Source organism: Acanthochromis polyacanthus, chromosome 12 (assembly GCF_021347895.1).
Source record: "Acanthochromis polyacanthus isolate Apoly-LR-REF ecotype Palm Island chromosome 12, KAUST_Apoly_ChrSc, whole genome shotgun sequence".
Taxonomy (NCBI): Eukaryota; Metazoa; Chordata; class Actinopteri; family Pomacentridae; genus Acanthochromis; species Acanthochromis polyacanthus.
In genome coordinates, this window is record NC_067124.1 from 40461081 (window position 1) to 40481455 (window position 20375).

At 36.2% G+C, this 20375-nt stretch overlaps 1 protein-coding gene across 1 annotated transcript; it reads left to right on the top strand.

The window, feature by feature from the left end:
- The first annotated feature begins 39 nt into the window (after positions 1-39).
- Positions 40-20128, top strand: flcn (folliculin). Its single transcript, XM_022199703.2, is given in 13 exon segments — positions 40-259; positions 1057-1263; positions 1918-2064; positions 2751-2972; positions 4846-5012; positions 5091-5182; positions 9268-9431; positions 11566-11679; positions 12804-12927; positions 13005-13130; positions 18229-18331; positions 19898-19976; positions 19979-20128. Coding segments are annotated over 12 exon segments (1671 nt in total). The 5' UTR covers positions 40-259; the 3' UTR covers positions 20105-20128.
- The last annotated feature ends 247 nt before the right edge of the window (positions 20129-20375 follow it).

The window sequence follows — 20375 nt, forward strand, 5'->3', positions numbered from 1 at the left end:
GTAGTCAGAACCGGTGACTACGCGTCATGTGACCCGGTGTGTTGTTGTCTGGTAGCAGTTAGCAGTTAGCAGCCGATCAGAAGGAGACGATAAAGTGCCGAAAAACTCGATTTAAACGCTAAAAACAAGAGTGTTTGTAAAATGAACTGAATCCAGATTTATTTCGGCGCCGCTGTTACTATTACTTTAACGTTTTTTAACCGTAGGACCGATGAATGTTGTTCTGTGAAGCAGTTTAGAGCTCCAGTCTGCGCCGAAGGTAAGAAACTGTGATGCTCGCAGCTGTAATAACTGAGCTTTAACTCAACTTTGGCATTTTAATGACTCTGACATCTACCGTTATGGCATCAATTATTCTTCTTAATGTCAAATGTAAATTTAAGTGAGGTTTTATTTGACCGGCAGGTATCTTCTGGCTGGAAGTGACTCAGGAATGCGAACAATCCGACAGACTAATGTTGTTTTCTCTTCTTTGCCTCATCATTTTATTATTGTTTTCAAGTAAATGATTGTAAAGATACTTGGCTGCCAGTTTATTATCTACATAACCAGTTCCTTCTGATTTAGTTCACAGTCAACATGTTTTACTGAGTTTAGTCTCTTATTCATGTCATTTTTTAGCCAGGAGAAACCGTTTAGTCAAATAAAAAATCACTAGAAATGTATATTTGGCATTAGGAGGAATACTTTTGGTTTCTTTTTTGGGACTATAACTGACTATAGAACTACTGCATCAGCTGTCCTACCTTTATAGAGGACTAGAACCTGATAGAACATGGAAGGAACCAACAGGAACATCTGGGATCAGATAGAAGCTGCATTTTTGAAGAAATATTGTGAGAACTATGAAAAATTTTGGACAGTAAAATGTGGGGAAAAAAACAACATGGAAATAGTTCAAAATCATCTTTAAAATCTTTACTTTGCAATTAAATTCAATAGTTTGTTTTTATTTGTTGGTCAAATAAAACTCACTTTAAATGTAAAGTTTACTCCAACCAGGAGTCATTTTCAGCCTTCATCACTCGATGCAGTAACTCGTCCTCTCTCTCTCAGATGAACGCTCTGGTGGCTCTCTGTCACTTCTGTGAGCTCCACGGTCCTCGGACGTTGTTCTGCACCGAGGCCCTCCACCCCCCGTCCCCGGACCCCTCGTCCCAGGCCGGAGCTCCGGTGTCTGGGGACCGAGACGGAGACCGGGAGGGAGAAGGGCTGACGATGAGGGCCAACAGCTCAGCCTCGCAGAGGGGAGAGATGTGTGAGGTGAGCTGATCACATCGTTTGATCTCCACCTCCCATCTCATCCTGCAGATGTTCTTCTATCTCCATGTTTCCTCTCTACTCTGCTCATCATCAGTAGAAAGATGTGATAGTTTTGTGTCTGGTTTTTGTCATTTTCAGTCTTGTTTTTGTTGTTTTATGTCTTATTTTTGTCGTTTTGTGTCTAGTTTTTGTCGATTGTCTCATTTTTGGTGTTTTTGGTCTTATTTTTGTCTTTTTTCTGTCATTTTGTCTAGTTTTTGTTGTTTTGTGTCTCCCTTTTTCCAATTTGTGCCTTGTTTTTTGTTGTTTTTGGTCTCGTTTTTGTCATTTTGTGTCTCATTTTTTTCGTTTTGTGTCTTGTTTTGTCATTTTGTGTCTCATTTTTGTTGTGTTCATTCTTGTTTTTGTCATTTTGTGTCTCATTTTTGTCATTTTCAGTCTTATTTTTGTTGTTTTGTGTCTCATTTTTCTCATTTTCAGTCTTGTTTTTGTCAGTTTGTGCCTAGTTTTTGACGATTGTCTCATTTTTGGTGTTTTCTTTTTGTGTCTCCTTTTTGTCCACGCTGATCAGATAGCTTGATCTTCATCTCTTTGTTTTTGCAGTTTTCCAGCTTGCAGGTGCTCTGTCTTACAGTTGTATTTTTTCCTCTTTAGGGTTGTCGGTCTCTTCCTGCGTCTCACCCGGGTTTTGTGAGCATCGATGACGAAACGGGCATCAGATTTCTGAGCCACCAGCATCCCAGACAGCCTCAGCTGTTCAGCGTGGTCCGCCAGGCTTGTGTCCGGAGTCTCAGCTGTGAGGTAAACGCTGACGTACATCACTGCAAATACACAAAACTACACTCAAAATGTGTCCGCAGTGACACAAATGGGGTCAACAGTTACCCAAAAATAGTTCCAAAATGACCAGAGCTTTTCTAAAATTCCTAAAATGTGTCTAAATTGTGTCTGAAATGCGATGAAATTTGTCCAAAATGACTCAGATTGATCCAAAATGACATTAAAAAAAAGTCCAAAATGACTCAAATGTGTCTAAAATAAAGTCAAATTGTGTCCTCAATGACTGGAACATTTAAAAATCACTCAAAATGACTCTAAAATGACATTTTGGACTAATTTGGGTATTTCTGGACTATTTTTAATGCATTTAGGACAAATTTCACCTAATTTTGGTCACATTTTGGAAAAAAATTAAGAATTTTAGATCAGTTTTAGTCATTTTGGATTTATTTTGGGTTTTTTTTAAATGAGCTTTGGATTATTTTGGGCATTTTTTAGCCGTTTTGTTTACTTGAACTTTTCTAAAATTCCTCAAATTTGTCTGAAATGAGGTGAAAACTGTCCAAAATGAGTCAAGTTTGTCCTAAATTGACCCAAAGTGACAGAAAAACATTGAAAATGATTCAAATGTGTCCAAAATAAAGTCAAATTGTGTCCTCAGTGAGTACAACGTTCTCAGAATGACATCCTGCTGTTTCCTCGTCCAGGTGTGTCCTGGACGTGAAGGACCGATCTTCTTTGGCGATGAGCAGCACGGCTTCGTCTTCTCTCACACCTTCTTCATCAAAGACAGCCTGGCCAGAGGCTTCCAGCGCTGGTACAGCATCGTCATGGTGGCCATGGACCGGATCTACCTCATCAACTCGTGGCCGTTCCTGCTGCGACACCTCAGACTCACCATCCAGAGTCTTCAGAGCACCGCCCTGAAGGTTCAAACACAGGAGCTTTCTATTCTGTTCACTCTGATTAAATAAATACAGAACGGACCAATGAGGACTGGAAGTTTATGGAAAATCTGAATAATTTAGATTTAACCCTTTAACCTGTAAAGCCCACTGTGGCAGAAATACAACATTTATTTTTTATTTTTTTCCCTTTATTTGGGTCTTCCAGGGTTAAGTGACCTGTGTGGTCGCTGTTGGACTAAAACTGACAGTAATTTACTGAATTTTTGTGATTAATCGAACAGAAAACTAGTTTGAAGTCTTGCTGACATCCTCAAACATCGAGTTTAATCTGCTGAACGGTTAAAAACGCAGATAAACCCAGTTTACCTAAGAACGTTCTCAGAGTGAAGCTTCAGTTCACATCTAAATCATGTGATGGATCAGATGTGTGACCGTTTGTTTAAACTCTGACTCATGATGCGGCATTTATGGGATCAGATATTATTTCAAACTGATCAATCAATCAGCCCGACTCCTGTCATGTTTCTGTATCTGTAAAAAACTAAACTATACTATTCATCTCCAAAATGAAGAACAAAACACATTTTTCTCATACAAAACAAGAAAGATTACACAAAATGAGACACTAAATGGCTGTAATGAAACAACAAAATAAATAATGATGCAAAAAATAAGAGAGGTTCGTCACAAAACAAGCAGAACAAGACACATTATTGCCGTAATGAGACACAAGACGTGACAAATGAGACACAAATGTAGAAAAATCAGGTCACAATCATAATGAAAAACGACAGAAAACAGGAAGTAGGGTTAAAATACCCTGACAAAATACTTAAAACAAGACACAATGGAAAAAATGAGAACCAAAATACTTAGAACGACACAATGAGAAAAATGAGACACAAAATATCCAAAAAAGACACAAGATGAAAAAAAATGAGACACAAAATACTTAAAACAAGACACAATGAGAAAAATGAGACACAAAATACCCAAAAAAGATACAAGATGAGAACAATGAGACACAAAATAGCCAAAAAAGACACAAGATGAAAAAATGAGACACAAAATATCCAAAAAAAAGACACAAGATGAGAAAAATGAGGCACAAAATATCCAAAAAAAGACACAAGATGAGAAAAATGAGACACAAAATACTTAAAACAAGACACAATGAGAAAAATGAGACACAAAATACCCAAAAAAGATACAAGATGAGAACAATGAGACACAAAATAGCCAAAAAAGACACATGAAAAAATGAGACACAAAATATCCAAAAAAAAGACACAAGATGAGAAAAATGAGGCACAAAATATCCAAAAAAAGACCCAAGATGAGAAAAATGAGACACAAAATATCCAAAAAAGACACAAGATGAGAAAAATGAGAGAAAAAATATCCAAAAAAGACACAAGATGAGAAAAATGAGGCACAAAATATCCAAAAAAGACACAAGATGAGAAAAATGAGGCACAAAATATCCAAAAAAAAGACACAAGATGAGAAAAATGAGAGAAAAATATCCAAAAAGACACAAGATGAGAAAAATGAGACACAAAATACCCCAAAAAAGACACAAGATGAGAAAAATGAGACACAAAATATAAAAAAAACACAAGATGAAAAAATGAGACACAAAATACCCAAAAAAGACACAAGATGAAAAAAATGAGACACAAAATATCTAAAAAAAAGACACAAGATGGGAAAAAATGAGACACAAAATGGCATTTTTTTTTGTAATACTAAAGCAAGAAAATAACGCAGACTGAGATGTTAAATGGCTAAAATGAAACAACAACAGGGATAGACTCCAGCTGCTGTAATGAAGACTAAGCTTTGTACAGATGATGGATGTCTTATTGTCTCTCGTCTCTGTTCCGTCCTGCAGGTGTTTGACAGCGAGCAGGGCGTTTGTCCTCAGAGAGCTGTGAGGATGAACAGCGTCTTTTCTCCGGCCGTATTTCCTCACCAGCGTAGTGGCAACGCTGCCCGATCCCTCACCTCTCTGACCCAACATCCCAGCCTCTGGGCCAGCCTGCACTCCTCCTTCAGCTGGTCGGTCCTCACAACCACGTCTTCAGCTTGTTTCCGTCTCTCTGTGGTGTCTAATGTGTGTTTCTGTCTCATTTCCAGGCTGCTGAAGGCCTGCGGGAGTCGACTGACGGAGAAACTCCTGGAAGGAGCTCCGACCGAAGACACTCTGGTCCTCATAGAGAGACAGACAGGTAGAAGCAGCGTTCTTATTTCACCTTCTCAACTCAGTTTGGCTCGTTTTCCTCACATTACTCCACCAAGGAAGAAAAAGAGACAGGAAAACTGCAAAAATTAGTCACAAAATGAAAGCACAGCGATTTAAAAATGACAAATACGAGAGAAAATGACCACAAAGAAACAAAACCGTCCCCAAAACACAGTAAATGACCAAAACAAGATATAAAACAAGAAAAACGAGACACGAAAAGACAAAAATGAGACACAAAATGAGATAAAGGAGATTAAAAAAATGGCAAATATGAGAGAAAACTTTTCCAAAAGACACAGTAAATGACCAAAACAAGATATAAAACAAGAAAAACGAGACACAGAAACTGCAAAATTAGTCACAAATTGAGAGAACAATGATTAGCAAATGACAAATATTAGAGAAAATGACCACAAGGAGACAAAACTGTGCCAAAGACACGTAAAACGACAACGACAAAAACGCAAAATTTTGGAAAAACAATATAAAAGAGATAAAACCTGTAAATAGTTAAATATTTAGAGTATGCGAAGATAAAACTGTCCCTAAAACACAATAAATGACCTAAAGAAGATACAAAAAAAGAAAAATGAGACACAAAAAGACAAAAATGAGACACAAAATTTGAAAAACAGCATAGAAAACAACATAAAAGAGATAAAACTGTCTTTGTAGAGACTTTAAACATGTAAATAGTTAAAAAGCTACAGTATGTGGAGATAAAACTGTCTCCAAAACACAGTGAAAGACCAAAACAAGACATACAACAAAAACAAAGCACAAAAAGACAAAAAAATAAACTTTGATTGATTGATTGAAAAAAATAGTCACAAAACAGGAGAAAGGAGATAAAAAATGACAATTATGAGACGAAAGTGTCCCAAAGACATGTAAAACAAGGGAAATAAGACACAAAACAATAAAAACAAGACAGAAAACACCATAAAGGAGCTAAAACCAGCTGTAAATAGTTAAATATCAACTTTATATGGAGACAAACCTGTCTGAAAAACTCATTAAAAGACCAAAACAAGAAAAATGAGACACAAAAAGACAAAAATTAGTCACAAAATAAGAGACAGGAGATTCAAAAATGACAAATATGACACAAAATTGTCTCAAAGACACGTAAAACAAGTGAACAAGAAAAACAAGACAGAAAACAACATAAAGGAGATAAAACTGTCTGTAAATAGTTAAATATCTGCCGTATGTGGAGACAAAACTGTCCCCAAAACACAGTAAAAGACCATAACAAGACATAAAACAAGAAAAATGAGACACAAAATGAAAGAAACTTGATAAAAAAATGACAAATATGAGAGAAAACTGTCCCAAAGAAACGAATAACTGCCATAAAAAATGACATAAAGGAGATAAAAGTGAATCCTAGTATTTCTAAAAGCTGCAAAAATGAGGTAGTTAAACATCTAAAGGATATGGAGCCTTCATTTTTCCAGATGTCTATTTCTGACGTATTTTAAAGTGTGACATATCACAGGTTTCAGCCTATTTCTGGTTGTTTTTTCCTGACTGACTGATGATTAGTTCACATGTGACTATTATCTCATTTATGGAGTCATTGAGGCATTTAAAGATGACATCAAAGCCGATGACAGAACATTTTCCAGGGATAAAAAAATCCCAAATCTTTCACCGATGTAACTCTCCGACACGTCCGTCGTCCTGGGGAAAGTTTGGCCTCATGATGACGGATGATTTCAGCTCCTGTCATGAGTTTGAGTCTGATTCACCGGGTCAGTGTGAGCAGAGAGTCAGAAAAACACCGTGATTCACCCCAACGCTCCAGAAGCACTTCAGCTGACATTTACAAGGAGATTAAAAGATGTGTAGATATTTCCTAGTAGTTAAAGTTGCTCTACAATTAGTTAAAGTTGCTCTAAAATGAGTCAAAGTTGCTCTATATTAATTGAAGTTGCTCTATATTAGTTAAAGTTGCTCTAAAATGAGTTAAAGTTGCTCTATATTAATTAAAGTTGCTCTGTATTAATTAAAGTTGCTCTATATTCATTAAAGTTGTTCTACGTTAGTTAAAGTTGCTCTATGTTAGTTAAAGTTGCTCTATATTCATTAAAGTTGCTCTATATTAGTTAAAGTTGCTCTATATTCATTAAAGTTGTTCTACGTTAGTTAAAGTTGCTCTATGTTAGTTAAAGTTGCTCTATATTCATTAAAGTTGCTCTATATTAGTTAAAGTTGCTCTATATTAAAGTTGCTCTGTTAGTTAAAGTTGCTCTATATTAGTTAAAGTTGCTCGATAACAAAGTTGCTCTATATTAGTTAAAGTTGCTCGATAATAAAGTTGCTCTTTATTCATTAAAGTTGTTCTACGTTAGTTAAAGTTGCTCTATGTTAGTTAAAGTTGCTCTATATTCATTAAAGTTGCTCTATATTCATTAAAGTTGCTCTATATTAGTTAAAGTTGCTCTATATTAAAGTTGCTCTGTTAGTTAAAGTTGCTCTATATTAGTTAAAGTTGCTCGATAACAAAGTTGCTCTATATTAGTTAAAGTTGCTCGATAATAAAGTTGCTCTTTATTCATTAAAGTTGCTCTAAATTAGTTAAAGTTGCTCTATATTAATTGAAGTTGCTCTATATTAATTAAAGTTGCTCTATATTAGTTGAAGTTGCTCTATATTAGTTGAAGTTGCTCTGTATTCATTAAAGTTGCTCTATGTTAGTTAAAGTTGCTCTATATTAGTTAAAGTTGCTCTATGTTAGTTAAAGTTGCTCTATATTAGTTAAAGTTGCTCTATATTAATTAAAGTTGCTCTATGTTAGTTAAAGTTGCTCTATATTAATTAAAGTTGCTCTATATTAATTAAAGTTGCTCGATAATAAAGTTGCTCTTTATTAATTAAAGTTGCTCTATATTAGTTAAAGTTGCTCTATGTTAGTTAAAGTTGCTCTATGTTAGTTAAAGTTGCTCTATATTAATTAAAGTTGCTCTATATTAATTAAAGTTGCTCTATGTTAGTTAAAGTTGCTCTATATTAATTAAAGTTGCTCTATATTAATTAAAGTTGCTCGATAATAAAGTTGCTCTTTATTAATTAAAGTTGCTCTATATTAGTTAAAGTTGCTCTATGTTAGTTAAAGTTGCTCTATGTTAGTTAAAGTTGCTCTATATTAATTAAAGTTGCTCTATGTTAGTTAAAGTTGCTCTATATTAATTAAAGTTGCTCTATATTAATTAAAGTTGCTCGATAATAAAGTTGCTCTTTATTAATTAAAGTTGCTCTATGTTAGTTAAAGTTGCTCTATGTTAGTTAAAGTTGCTCTATGTTAGTTAAAGTTGCTCTATATTAATTAAAGTTGCTCTATATTAATTAAAGTTACTCTGTTAGTTAAAGTTGCTCGATAATAAAGTTGCTCTTTATTCATTAAAGTTGCTCTATATTAGTTAAAGTTGCTCTATATTAATTGAAGTTGCTCTATATTAAAGTTGCTCTATGTTAGTTAAAGTTGCTCTATATTCATTAAAGTTGCTCTATATTAAAGTTGCTCTATGTTAGTTAAAGTTGCTCTATATTCATTAAAGTTGCTCTATATTAGTTAAAGTTGCTCGATAACAAAGTTGCTCTATATTCACTAAAGTTGCTCTATATTAATTAAAGTTGCTCTCAGAACACGGTGACTCTCTCCAGCGCTCCAGAAACACAGTTCAGTTCAGATTTAGAAAGAGATTAACAGACTTTCAGATAATTCCTGGTTGCTGCTTGGCTCTCAGGTTGTGGAATTTTAATTCCCTTTTTCCCGCTGGCGTTTAAATCAGCCGTACAGGAATGAAGAGGAGAAAAGCTGCACTAATAGAGGTTTAAATGTGTTTAAATGTGTGGGAGGCAGCTTCATGACTCGTATGACCAGATATCTGTTGATACAGATCAGAGCTGAGACTTTACAGTAATGGTTTGTTTTGGATATTCATCCTCATCATCATCATCATCATGTATTCTTTATGTCTGGTCTGGAAGCAGACAGCTTCTCTGGTGATCATTCCATGGAAATTCCCTGCATTGAGAAACAAACTCTTTTCATTCCTACAGAGCAGGAGGAGGAGATGAGCTGCTGGGAGGGAGCAGAGGGAGGCGGGGCCAAGTCACAGCGCCACCAATCAGAGAGCGGATTGGGACACGACTTCCTGTGTGAGGACGCAACGTTGTGTGACTTACCTGGGCTGAAGTTTAGGTCACTGAGACACCTGAGACAGGTACAGCTAGAAGGTGTTCACCTGTACTGAGTCATTACATGAACTGAACCGTAGAAGTTCACAGGAAACTGGAAAATACGAGTTTTTCCTCCGAAATCCTTTCCTATTTTACTCACTTTATTTTTTATTATTTTTTATCTAGATTTTACCTCATTAAGAGCAACTTTAATCAACATACAGCAACTGTAACTAATATAGAGCAACTTTATTAATATAAAGCAGCAGTAACTAATATGGAGCAAGTTTATCTAATAGAGAGCAACTTTAATCAACATACAGCAACTTTAAATAATATAGAGCAACTTTAACTAATATAAAATGGTAAATGGTTGTATTTATATAGCGCTTTACATGATATGTCAGATTTACCCATTCACACACACATTCACACACTGATGGCAGAAGCTGCCATGCAAGGCGCTAACCACGACCCACCAGGAGCAATTAGGGGTTAGATGTCTTACTCAGGGACACCTCGACATGAACACAACGGGCCGAGGATCGAACCGGCAACCTTCTAGTTACAAGACGGCCACTCTACCCACTGATCCATGCCGCCCCACCTGTTGCACTATATAGAGCAACTCGAATATAGAGCAACTTTAACTAATGTATAGCCACTTTAATCAAGATAGAGCAACTTTATTGTAGAGCCACTTTAACTAATATAGAGCAACTTTATGATAACGCAACTTTAATCAATATAGAGCAACTTTAATGAATATAGAGCAACATTATTATAATGCAACTTTAATCAATATAGAGCAAAATTTAACTAATATAGAGCAACTTTATTATAACGCAACTTTAATCAGTATAGAGCAACTTTAATCAGTATAGAGCAACTTTAACTAATGTAGAGCAACTTTTATCAATATAGAGCAACTTTAACTAATTTGGAGCAACTTTACTATAGCGTAACTTTAATTAATGTAGATCAACTTTAATGTAGAGCAACTTTAACATAGAGCAACTTTATCTAATATAGAGCAACGTTAACTAGTATAGAGCAACTTTAATATCGAGCAACCTTAACTAATATAGAGCAACTTTAATCAAAATAGAGCAACTTTAACTAATATAAGTAGTGCTGGGTATCAGTCTAAAAGTTTCGACACCGGTACCGATACCGATACCTTCACTTCGATACCGGTTCCTAAACGATACTTTTTTCGATGCCAGTTTTACAATATATACTCTAACAGAATGAAAATTGCATTACACATTACTTTTCACATCTTGAGTTTAATTTTCCAGTGCAAAAGAACATTTGCAAGCAATGTCCAGTTCAGTACATACTGAGCCACCTTCGCTCCCGGACCCTTCCTGGCCGACCCGGAGCCGGTCACGCCGCACCGCCGCGGAGGAAATGCGCCCGGCGGGGGACGGCCCGTACCCGGGTAGAGGTCCCGCGAGGGGACCCTCCCGCCCCGGGCGGCCGCCCCTGACCCGCCGAGTTGAATCCCCCGGGCGGACTGCACGGACCCCACCTGTTTACCTCTTAACGGTTTCACGCCCTCTTGAACTCTCTCTTCAAAGTTCTTTTCAACTTTCCCTTCAGGTACTTGTCGACTATCGGTCTCGTGCCGGTATTTAGCCTTAGATGGAGTTTACCACCCGCTTTGGCATATGCTGCACCGCGCACTATTGGCGTCCATTTTACAAAAGTAGAGCCACGTTTTAGACCTCAGAGGCATCTTTTCCCACTTCGACGACACGCTACACAACTGCAGTAAAGTCAATGTACCTAACGTGAAACTTGTTTGTAAATGGGCAGCATGTTTTATTTCCGGCTTGCCACAATCACGTGTAATGTTACAGCCAATCACAGGTTTGCTTTATCATAATCACGTGATAAGTACCGGAACATGGAATCGAAAGACGAGGCTTATTTTGATACTCATTACTACAGAAACATTTCGGTCGGTGCCATTAAAAACCGAAGTTCGGTACTCAGCCCTAAATATAGGGCAAAAAAAGCAGGAGTTCTTGCAGGAATTTGTAGCTGATTGTGTTCTTCTGCTTCCTAAATGGTGCAGAATGATGACATAAGTTAGTCCAGGTGTTATTCTGGCAGCTCGTGTTGTGTATCTGAGCTGTTGCAGGTTTACATTGTGTGTTTTTTCTTTTGCAGGTCCTCGGAGCTGCTGACTTCAGACAGCTATCGTGGCATGTCCTGATGGGAAACCAGGTCATATGGAGAGGAGCGGACCCCGGCCTCATCCAATCAGCTTTCACCGTGCTCAAGGTGCTCTGCTGACACACCAGGTTCACTGTGATGTTGGTAAATTATAAATGTGACATGTAGCCACACCTGGAAGGGACATCATGGTGACCAAACATCCCTGATTTATGCTGTCAAACTTTAGAAGAGGATTTATTAAACAGATTCATTGACAGTTTTTCCACACTGTCAGACAGATTATCATGTCAATATTGTTCTCAATAAAAACATTTTCACTTTCTGTCATTTTATTTCTGTAAATTCCAGATGTTACCTAATTATATATCTAATTTACAAATAAACATGGAAGCAAAACAGTCACATAACACCTGCCTTTAGCGTGTTATGTGGGTCTTAAATAGTTAAAGAAGGTAAAGGAACCAAAAAGCAGCTAAAGAAGCTAAAAGGCAGCCAAATAACATACTAGAGGAACCAAAAAGCGTTTATAGAAGCCAAAAAACAGCTAAATAATGCACTAAATGAACCTAGAAGCAGCTAAAGGAACCAAAAAGCAGCTAAAGAAGCTAAAAGGCAGCCAAATAACACACTGAAGGAACCAAAAAGCGTTTATAGAAGCCAAAAAACAGCTAAATAATGCACTAAATGAACCTAGAAGCAGCTAAAGGAACCAAAAAACAGCTAAAGAAGCTAAAAGGCAGCTAAATAACACACTAGAGGAACCAAAAAGCAGCTGTAAGAACCAAAAAGCAGCTAAATAATAGACAAAAAGAACCAAAAAGCAGCTGAAAAAACAAAAAATGGCTACATAATACACTGAAGGCACCAAAAAGCAGCTAAAGAAGATAAAAGGCAGCTAAATAACACACTGAAGGCACCAAAAAGCATTTAAAGCAGCCAAAAAACAGCTAAATACCACACTAAATGAGCCTAGAAGCAGCTAAAGGAACCAAAAAGCAGCTAAAGAAGCTAAAAGCAGCTGAATAATAGACAAAAAGAACCAAAAAGCAGCTGAAAACAAAAAATGGCTAAATAACACATTGAAGGAACCCAAAAACTGCTAAAGGAACCAAAACGCACCTAAAATCATACTGAACTGTACTGAACATGCAGAACCTGGAAGCTGCTAAATGACACACGTGTGATCCTTCTTGTCTATAACGTGACTCTGTTTTCTGTTTTCCCATCAGTCTTTGCTGCCGGTCGGCTGTGTCCGCTCGGTTCCCTACAGCGCTCAGTATGAAGAAGCCTACAAGTGTAACTTCCTGGGTCTGAGGCCAGATGTTCTGATTCCAGCTCACGTCAGCTCCTCAGGTACTGAACATCCTCTAAACTCTTCATCTTGATGAAAACTTCACCTTCAGGTCACTTCCTGGTTATTTCTCCTGCAGAGTTCTCGGTTCTGGTGGACGTGGTTCTGGACCGGAGCTGTCAGACGTCGGCTGGAGGTGAAGACGACGTGGGTTCTCTGTATCAGTTCTCCCTCAGCAGTGCAAACACCCAGCCTACCGACAGAGGTGAGGAAATGGAGATTTTAGCTCCTAACTACCAAAGATAATCCAGAAAAACACACCAGTCCAACACCCATAATGTTATTTCATACGAGTTAAATTACACACCGAACGAACCAAAAAGCAGCTGAAGGAACCAAAACACACCTAAAACCACACTAAAGGAACCAAAAAGCAGCTTAAAAGCATATTATAAGAACCTAAAAGTAGCTTAAATAACACAAAATGAATGGAATACACCTAAAAACCACACTAAAAGAACCAAAAAGAAGCTTAAAACCACATTATAAGAATCTAAAAGTAGCTTAAATAACACAAAATGAACCAAAACACACCAAAAACCACACTAAAGGAACCAAAAAGCAGTTAAAAACCACACTAAAGGAACCAAAAAGCAGTTAAAAACCACACTAAAGGAACCAAAAAGCAGTTAAAAACCACACTAAAGGAACCAAAAAGCTGTTAAATAACACACTAAAGGAACCAAAAAGCTGTTAAATAACACACTAAAGGAACCAAAAAGCAGTTAAATGACACACTAAAGGAACCAAAAAACAGTTAAATAACACACTAAAGGAACCAAAAAACAGTTAAATGACACACTAAAGGAACCAAAAAGCAGTTAAATAACACACTAAAGGAACCAAAAAGCAGTTAAATAACACACTAAAGGAACCAAAAAGCAGTTAAATGACACACTAAAGGAACCAAAAAGCTGTTAAATAACACACTAAAGGAACCAAAAAGCAGTTAAATGACACACTAAAGGAACCAAAAAACAGTTAAATAACACACTAAAGGAACCAAAAAACAGTTAAATGACACACTAAAGGAACCAAAAAGCAGTTAAATAACACACTAAAGGAACCAAAAAGCAGTTAAATGACACACTAAAGGAACCAAAAAGCAGTTAAATGACACACTAAAGGAACCAAAAAGCAGTTAAATGACACACTAAAGGAACCAAAAAGCAGTTAAATAACACACTAAAGGAACCAAAAAACAGTTAAATGACACACTAAAGGAACCAAAAAGCAGTTAAATAACACACTAAAGGAACCAAAAAACAGTTAAATGACACACTAAAGGAACCAAAAAGCAGTTAAATAACACACTAAAGGAACCAAAAAGCAGTTAAATAACACACTAAAGGAACCACATGAAACCACAGTAATTTCACACTTAGACCTCAACATATTTCTGCAGTCGAGTCACTTCATGAAAATGTCCACCTCCACTACTGTGTGTGACCACTTTCATTAACAACATGAGGGCTTTTATTTCTGTTCACCACGTATTTTCCCATTTTCTGACATTTTGCAGACCAAAAACTGAGCGATTATTCCAGAAAATCGTATACAAATGACTTTGACAGTGGCAATAAATGCTTTTAAGGAGAGACATAAGATCATTGTTGAGAATTTAGGAAACAAGTTCAAGTATTAGGTAGGGCTAGACCCGAATATCCGAATAGCAGTTCGCTACGGCGGTATCCGGATATTAATTTTGGTATCTGAATATTCGCTCGCATTACTGTCTTCCCTTCGCCTTCGGCCCACTTCAGCGCATCCCGTCATGTTCGGCTCATCTCGGCTCATCTCGGCTCATCTCGGCTCATCTCGGCTCCTCCATTTGTGTTTCTTACCACCTGAATGTCCGGGTTGCTGCTGACTCTGACGTCACGCTTCACTTCGTTGCATAAACACAAGATGCTGAAGACCTCCGCTGTTTGGGAATTCTTCAGTATAACTGAAGACAAAACAAAGGCAAAATTTGGACCCGGGAGACCAGACGAACGGATCCAAATATTCAAGGGTCTCTGGTGCCACAAGCCCCCACCTCCACCCCCCCGGATCGAATATTTGGATATTCGTCTTTAATAAGGCCCGAATATCCGGAGGCCGGAAACCACTATTCGGGCCAGCCCTAGTATTAGGGTTGAAATTCTACAATAGTAGTTAGTTGGTAGTTGCAGCATTAATTATATTTTCACTATGACATCAGATTTAAAAGGAAAACTTGAGCAAAATGTAGAGATTTCCTTGTACAGCTGCAATGATTAATCAATTAAATATCAACTTTTATATTTATCACAGCCTATTTTGCTAATTGATTAATCAGTTGTCGGCTGTTGTAATGAGTCATTTCTTTAGTAAAAAGCATTTCCAGCTTCTCTAATGTGATTATTTGCATTTTTTCTGTGTTATTTCATGAAACAATGCATAAAAAAAATTAAAGCTGCAATCAATTTATCAGTTTGAGTCATTTTTAAAACCAAAAACAGTCTAAATTCTGTGATTTCAGCTCCTTAAATAGAGCTGCAATGATTTGCTAATTGATTTATCAGTTTGAGTCATTTTTTAATGAAAACAGTTTATATTCTCTTATTTCTCCTTCTTCAATGTGAATATTTCCTGGGTTCTTTCAGTAAACTGAATATTTTTGAACTAAAGACATTTTTCACCATTTTCTGAGATTTTATCGACCAAAAAATAATCAAATAATCCAGCAAAGTGTCCACAAATTAAGTAAAGTAAGTAAATCAAACAAATTTAAGTATTAATGGTTTAGATTCTACAATAGTAGTTAGTTGGTAGTTGCAGCATTAATTATAGTTTCACATTTAAAAGGAAAACTTGGGCGAAATGTACAGATTTCCTTATTATTTGTCAGCTATTGAATATATCACTAAGTATTTGGAAGTGTGCTGCTCCTAAATCCTGTATAAAAACTCAGTGGGGCTTATTTTAACTCATTCCAGACAATTTCCTCCAAACAATTATGAAACTAAACCTCTTTTATGGTGGGATACATGCAAGTTTTGAATCCAAAATCAGTTTTTTTCTCAACATAAAGGCTAACATGCAAGTGTTGTCTTATGAAATGATGGAAGGTTTGAACAGCTGGGAGTGTTCTGCAGAAAACAGGCTCTAACATGTATGTTTAGTCTTTACAGTAACACAGATCAGAGCTTAAAGCGAAGCAGCGACTCTGAGAACAGCCGACGGTGAAGTCAGAGCAGCTAGAAACGTCAAAGCAGGAAAAATGTTCAGGCATGTCCGCGATGTCATGGAATTAATTAAAAAAAAGGAAAATTCCCAAGATCTGGAACTAATCATCCACTCCCTGGAACACAACTGTTATGTCAGCAGCTTTTTTTTAGAAATGTGGAGAAAAGGTTGAAATAGTTTCTGTAGAGTAGCAGTCATGTGAGGAGCTGTCAGAACGTTAACCCTTCCAACTCCAGCCGCACTTTCTGGAGGCTTTTGGCTCGTTTTTTCTTCACCGTGGCTCCATTGTTCAATCTAAAGTCCTGCAGCTCTACGGAAACAAAAAGAAGGAGAGACAGGATGAAGAAATGTCTGAGAAAAAAAACAAAAAGTAAATCATGGAGAAGAAAATTGCCCAACATCTCCAGCTTTTTCAAGTGTCCACAGCTGTTAGCAGCACTGGAAAAAATGACACATATGACAGATATTTAACTATTTCCGTGTTTGATTTGGTTCTTGAACACTACCTGCAGTTCAACCTGAAAGTCTCCTACCTGTTGGTCACAGCTGTTCAAGTATCAGCATTAAGAATGAATATTTTCTGGTTTCTTTCTGTAAACTGAAGATCTTTGGACTGAACAAGATGTTTTAGAGACACTAATTGACATTTTTCACCATTTTCTGACATTGACTTTAATTGACGCTATATAAATAAAATTGAATTGAATTGAATTTTAGAGACCAAAAACTAATCGATTATTCCAGAAAATAGTATAGAAGTTACTATTATTAATTATATTTCTCACAGGCAATTTTGCTAATTGATTAATCAGTTGTCGGCTGTTGTAATGAGTCATTTCTTTAGTAAAAAGCATTCCATCCAGCTTCTCTAACGTGATTATTTGCATCTTTTTTGTGTTATTTCATGAAACAATACATAAAAAATTAAAACTGCAATCAATTTATCAGTTTGAGTCATTTTTAAAACCAAAAACCGTCTAAATTCTATGATTTCAGCTTCTTAAATGTGAATATTTTCTGGTTTCTGTCAGTAAACTAAAGATCTTTGAGCTAAACAAGACGTTTTAGAGACACTAATTGATGTTATTTTTTTTTTACCATTTTCTGACATTTTTAGACCAACAAACTAATCGAATAATCCTGAAAAATGTCCACAAATTAATGAACAAAGGAAATAATTATTAAGTCGGGTATACAGCGCATTGAAAACAACATATTGATGTTCAGAATTTACCAAACAAGTTTCAATAAAAAAGGTTAAGATCCTGTAATGTCAGTTATTTTATTCTGTAGGTCAGCTTGTTATAGTCTGTAGTCAAAGAGGCTTTATTGAGATGTAATTATCCTATTTTTTATATAATTAATGCTGCAACTACCAGCTAACTGATATTGTAGAATCTTAACCTTAATACTTGAACTTGTTTGATTTACTTCTGTTAACTTTATATACTTTTCCATAAAATGGTGAAAAATGTATTGTTTTGTCCAAAAATATTCAGTTTACTTAAAGAAACCAGAAAATATGCACATTGAAGAAGCTGAAATGACTGAATTTAGATCATTTTTATTTAAAATATGACTCAAACTGGTTTATCAATTAGCCAGTCGTTACAGCTCTACAAGGAAATCTGTACATTTTGCTGCATTTTCCTTTTAAATGTGATGTCATAGAGAAACTATAATTAATGCTGCAACTACCAGCTAACTGCTAATGGAGAATCTTAACCCTAATACTTGAACTTGTTTGGTAAAGTCTCAACAACGATCTTATTTCTTACTTTTCTCTGTAAAACACTGCCTGCAGTTCAACCTAAAACTCTCTGAATTTTCATCACCTGACTGTTGGTCACAGCAGAGTCAGTCTTAGTTTATTGTTTTCGCAGAGAAACTCAGAATTTTTAGTTTTTTACAGAATCTGTTTAATGCAAAATCGTAATTTTTTAGAGAATTTTTAGTGATTGTGATGAAATAATGTGATTTAAAGCTGATGAATCTTTGTGTTTTTACAGTTTCTTCTCATAAATGGAGTCATTTTGACGATTTTTTTTAATAGCAGAGGGTTCATTAATTGAATCTTTGTGGCTTTTTTCCAGGTCCGACGTTGCTGAACAAGCTGGAAGTGGCTTTATCCAACGAGAACCTGTCGGTGGACGTTGTGTCTCACTGTCTGCTGTGTCTGAAGGAGGAGTGGATGAAGTGAGGAAATGACTTCATTTAACACTTTTAAACGTTGTTACAGAACAGACAAACTGAAAGGACTCCTGGTGGGGTTGTTTTTCTGAAACATCTCAGCATCTGTTTCTGAGTTGGAGGCTGACATTTATTCCAGTTATTTTTAGCTGCAGTGACTAATTGTTTCCACCAATACCACAACATCCTGTTTTATTTCACAGACTTACAAAACCCACATATCTTCTTTAAAATGTGTCTGTTTATTATTCCAAAATAGTTGATCTAAGATTAACTTTAAAGACAAAACAGACATTTTCTAACAAGATTCTCTCGTTGGAAAAAACTAATTATTTTCTAAACACTAACAGATGGTTTTCCACCATTTTCTGACATTTTAGAGATCAAAAACTCACAGATTAATTCAGTAAAAACAGTGAAAATAACCATTAAATGCTCTGAGATCAGAATCAGAAATACTTTATTCAATTTATTCATTGTTGTTTTCATTTAAACATTCTGTCACTCTTGTATATTCTGCAGATTTTTTCCACATTATATTTTATGTCTGTTTTTTCATCTTATTTCACTTTATTTTATTTGTTTTTCATCTTAATATTCTGTGTTGTCTCATTGTTTAATCCTTCATTGAACATTCATGCTGCTGGAACAAGCATGAATATTCTGTTGGTTTCTTCCATTTCTTCTTATATTTTCTGTTCAATTTATTAGATTTTTATTTATTGTATTCATTTTTATTTTGTTTTATCTTCAATTATTTCATTTTATTTTACTTTTATTCATTTCATTTTATTTTACATCCTAATATTCTGTTGCTTTATTATTTAGTCTGTTGATTTCTTCCATATTCTATTTTCTATTTTTATTTTATTATTTTCACTTTATTTTGTTTTGCCTTCACTTATTTCATTTTATTTTATTTTATTTTGCATCCTAATATTCTGTGCTGTATTATTATTTATTTATTATTATTTATTTCTTCGATGTTATACATATTTTAATTATTATTTCTCTTTATTTTATTTTAATTGTTTTTTATTTTACTCTCACTTATTTTATTTTATTTTATTTTAGTTTTTATTTCATTTTATTTCATTTTACTTTGCATTCTAATATTCTGTGCTGTCTTATTTATTTATTCTATTGATTTCATCGATGTTATATTATACATATTTTTAATGTTATTTCACTTTATTTTAATGATTTTTTTTTATTTTACCTTCACTTATTTTATTTTATTTTATTTTGTTGTCATTTTATTTTGCATCCTAATATTCTGTGTTGTCTTATTATTATGTATTTATTTATTCTGTTGATTTCTTTCATGTTGTATTATTCAGACTTTTATCTTATTTCACTTTATTTTATTTTTAAGTTGTGAATTGGTGATGAATATATAAATAGAATTTAACTCAATAATTACACAGCATTTAGGGGCAGCACATTTAGGCGTTTCTCGCTGATAAAAGCTCTTATTTTCTGTTGTGTCTGACTGTTTGAATTAGATTTCTAGACCTCCCGCCAGTTTAATTCTCTGTTTTCCCGTCTGACGCTCTGCTCTCGCTCTTCCAGTAAAGTCAAAGTCCTGTTCAAGTTCTCCAAAGTGGACGGCCGAGGGCGGGAGGACACCCAGAAGGTCCTGGCTCTGCTGGGGCCACGGGGCCCAGCGAGGAGGACAACGTCCGGCTGCTCAAGTACTGGATGACCGGCCTGAGCAAAACCTACAAGAGCCACTTAATGACGGCGGTACGAGGAGGAGAGAGGAGCCCCAGCCAGTGAGGGGAGGAGGGGGGGGGGGGGAGAGAGGAGGAGGAGGAGAGAGGAGCCCCAGCCAGTGAGGGGAGGAGGGAGGGGGGGGAGGAGGAGAGAGGAGGAGAGAGGAGGAGGAGGAGAGAGGAGAGAGGAGGAGGAGGAGAGAGGAGCCCCAGCCAGTGAGGGGAGGAGGAGGAGGAGGAGGAGAAGAGAGGAGGAGGAGGAGAGAGGAGCCCCAGCCAGTGAGGGGAGGAGGGGGGGGGGGGAGGAGAGAGGAGGAGGAGGAGAGAGGAGCCCC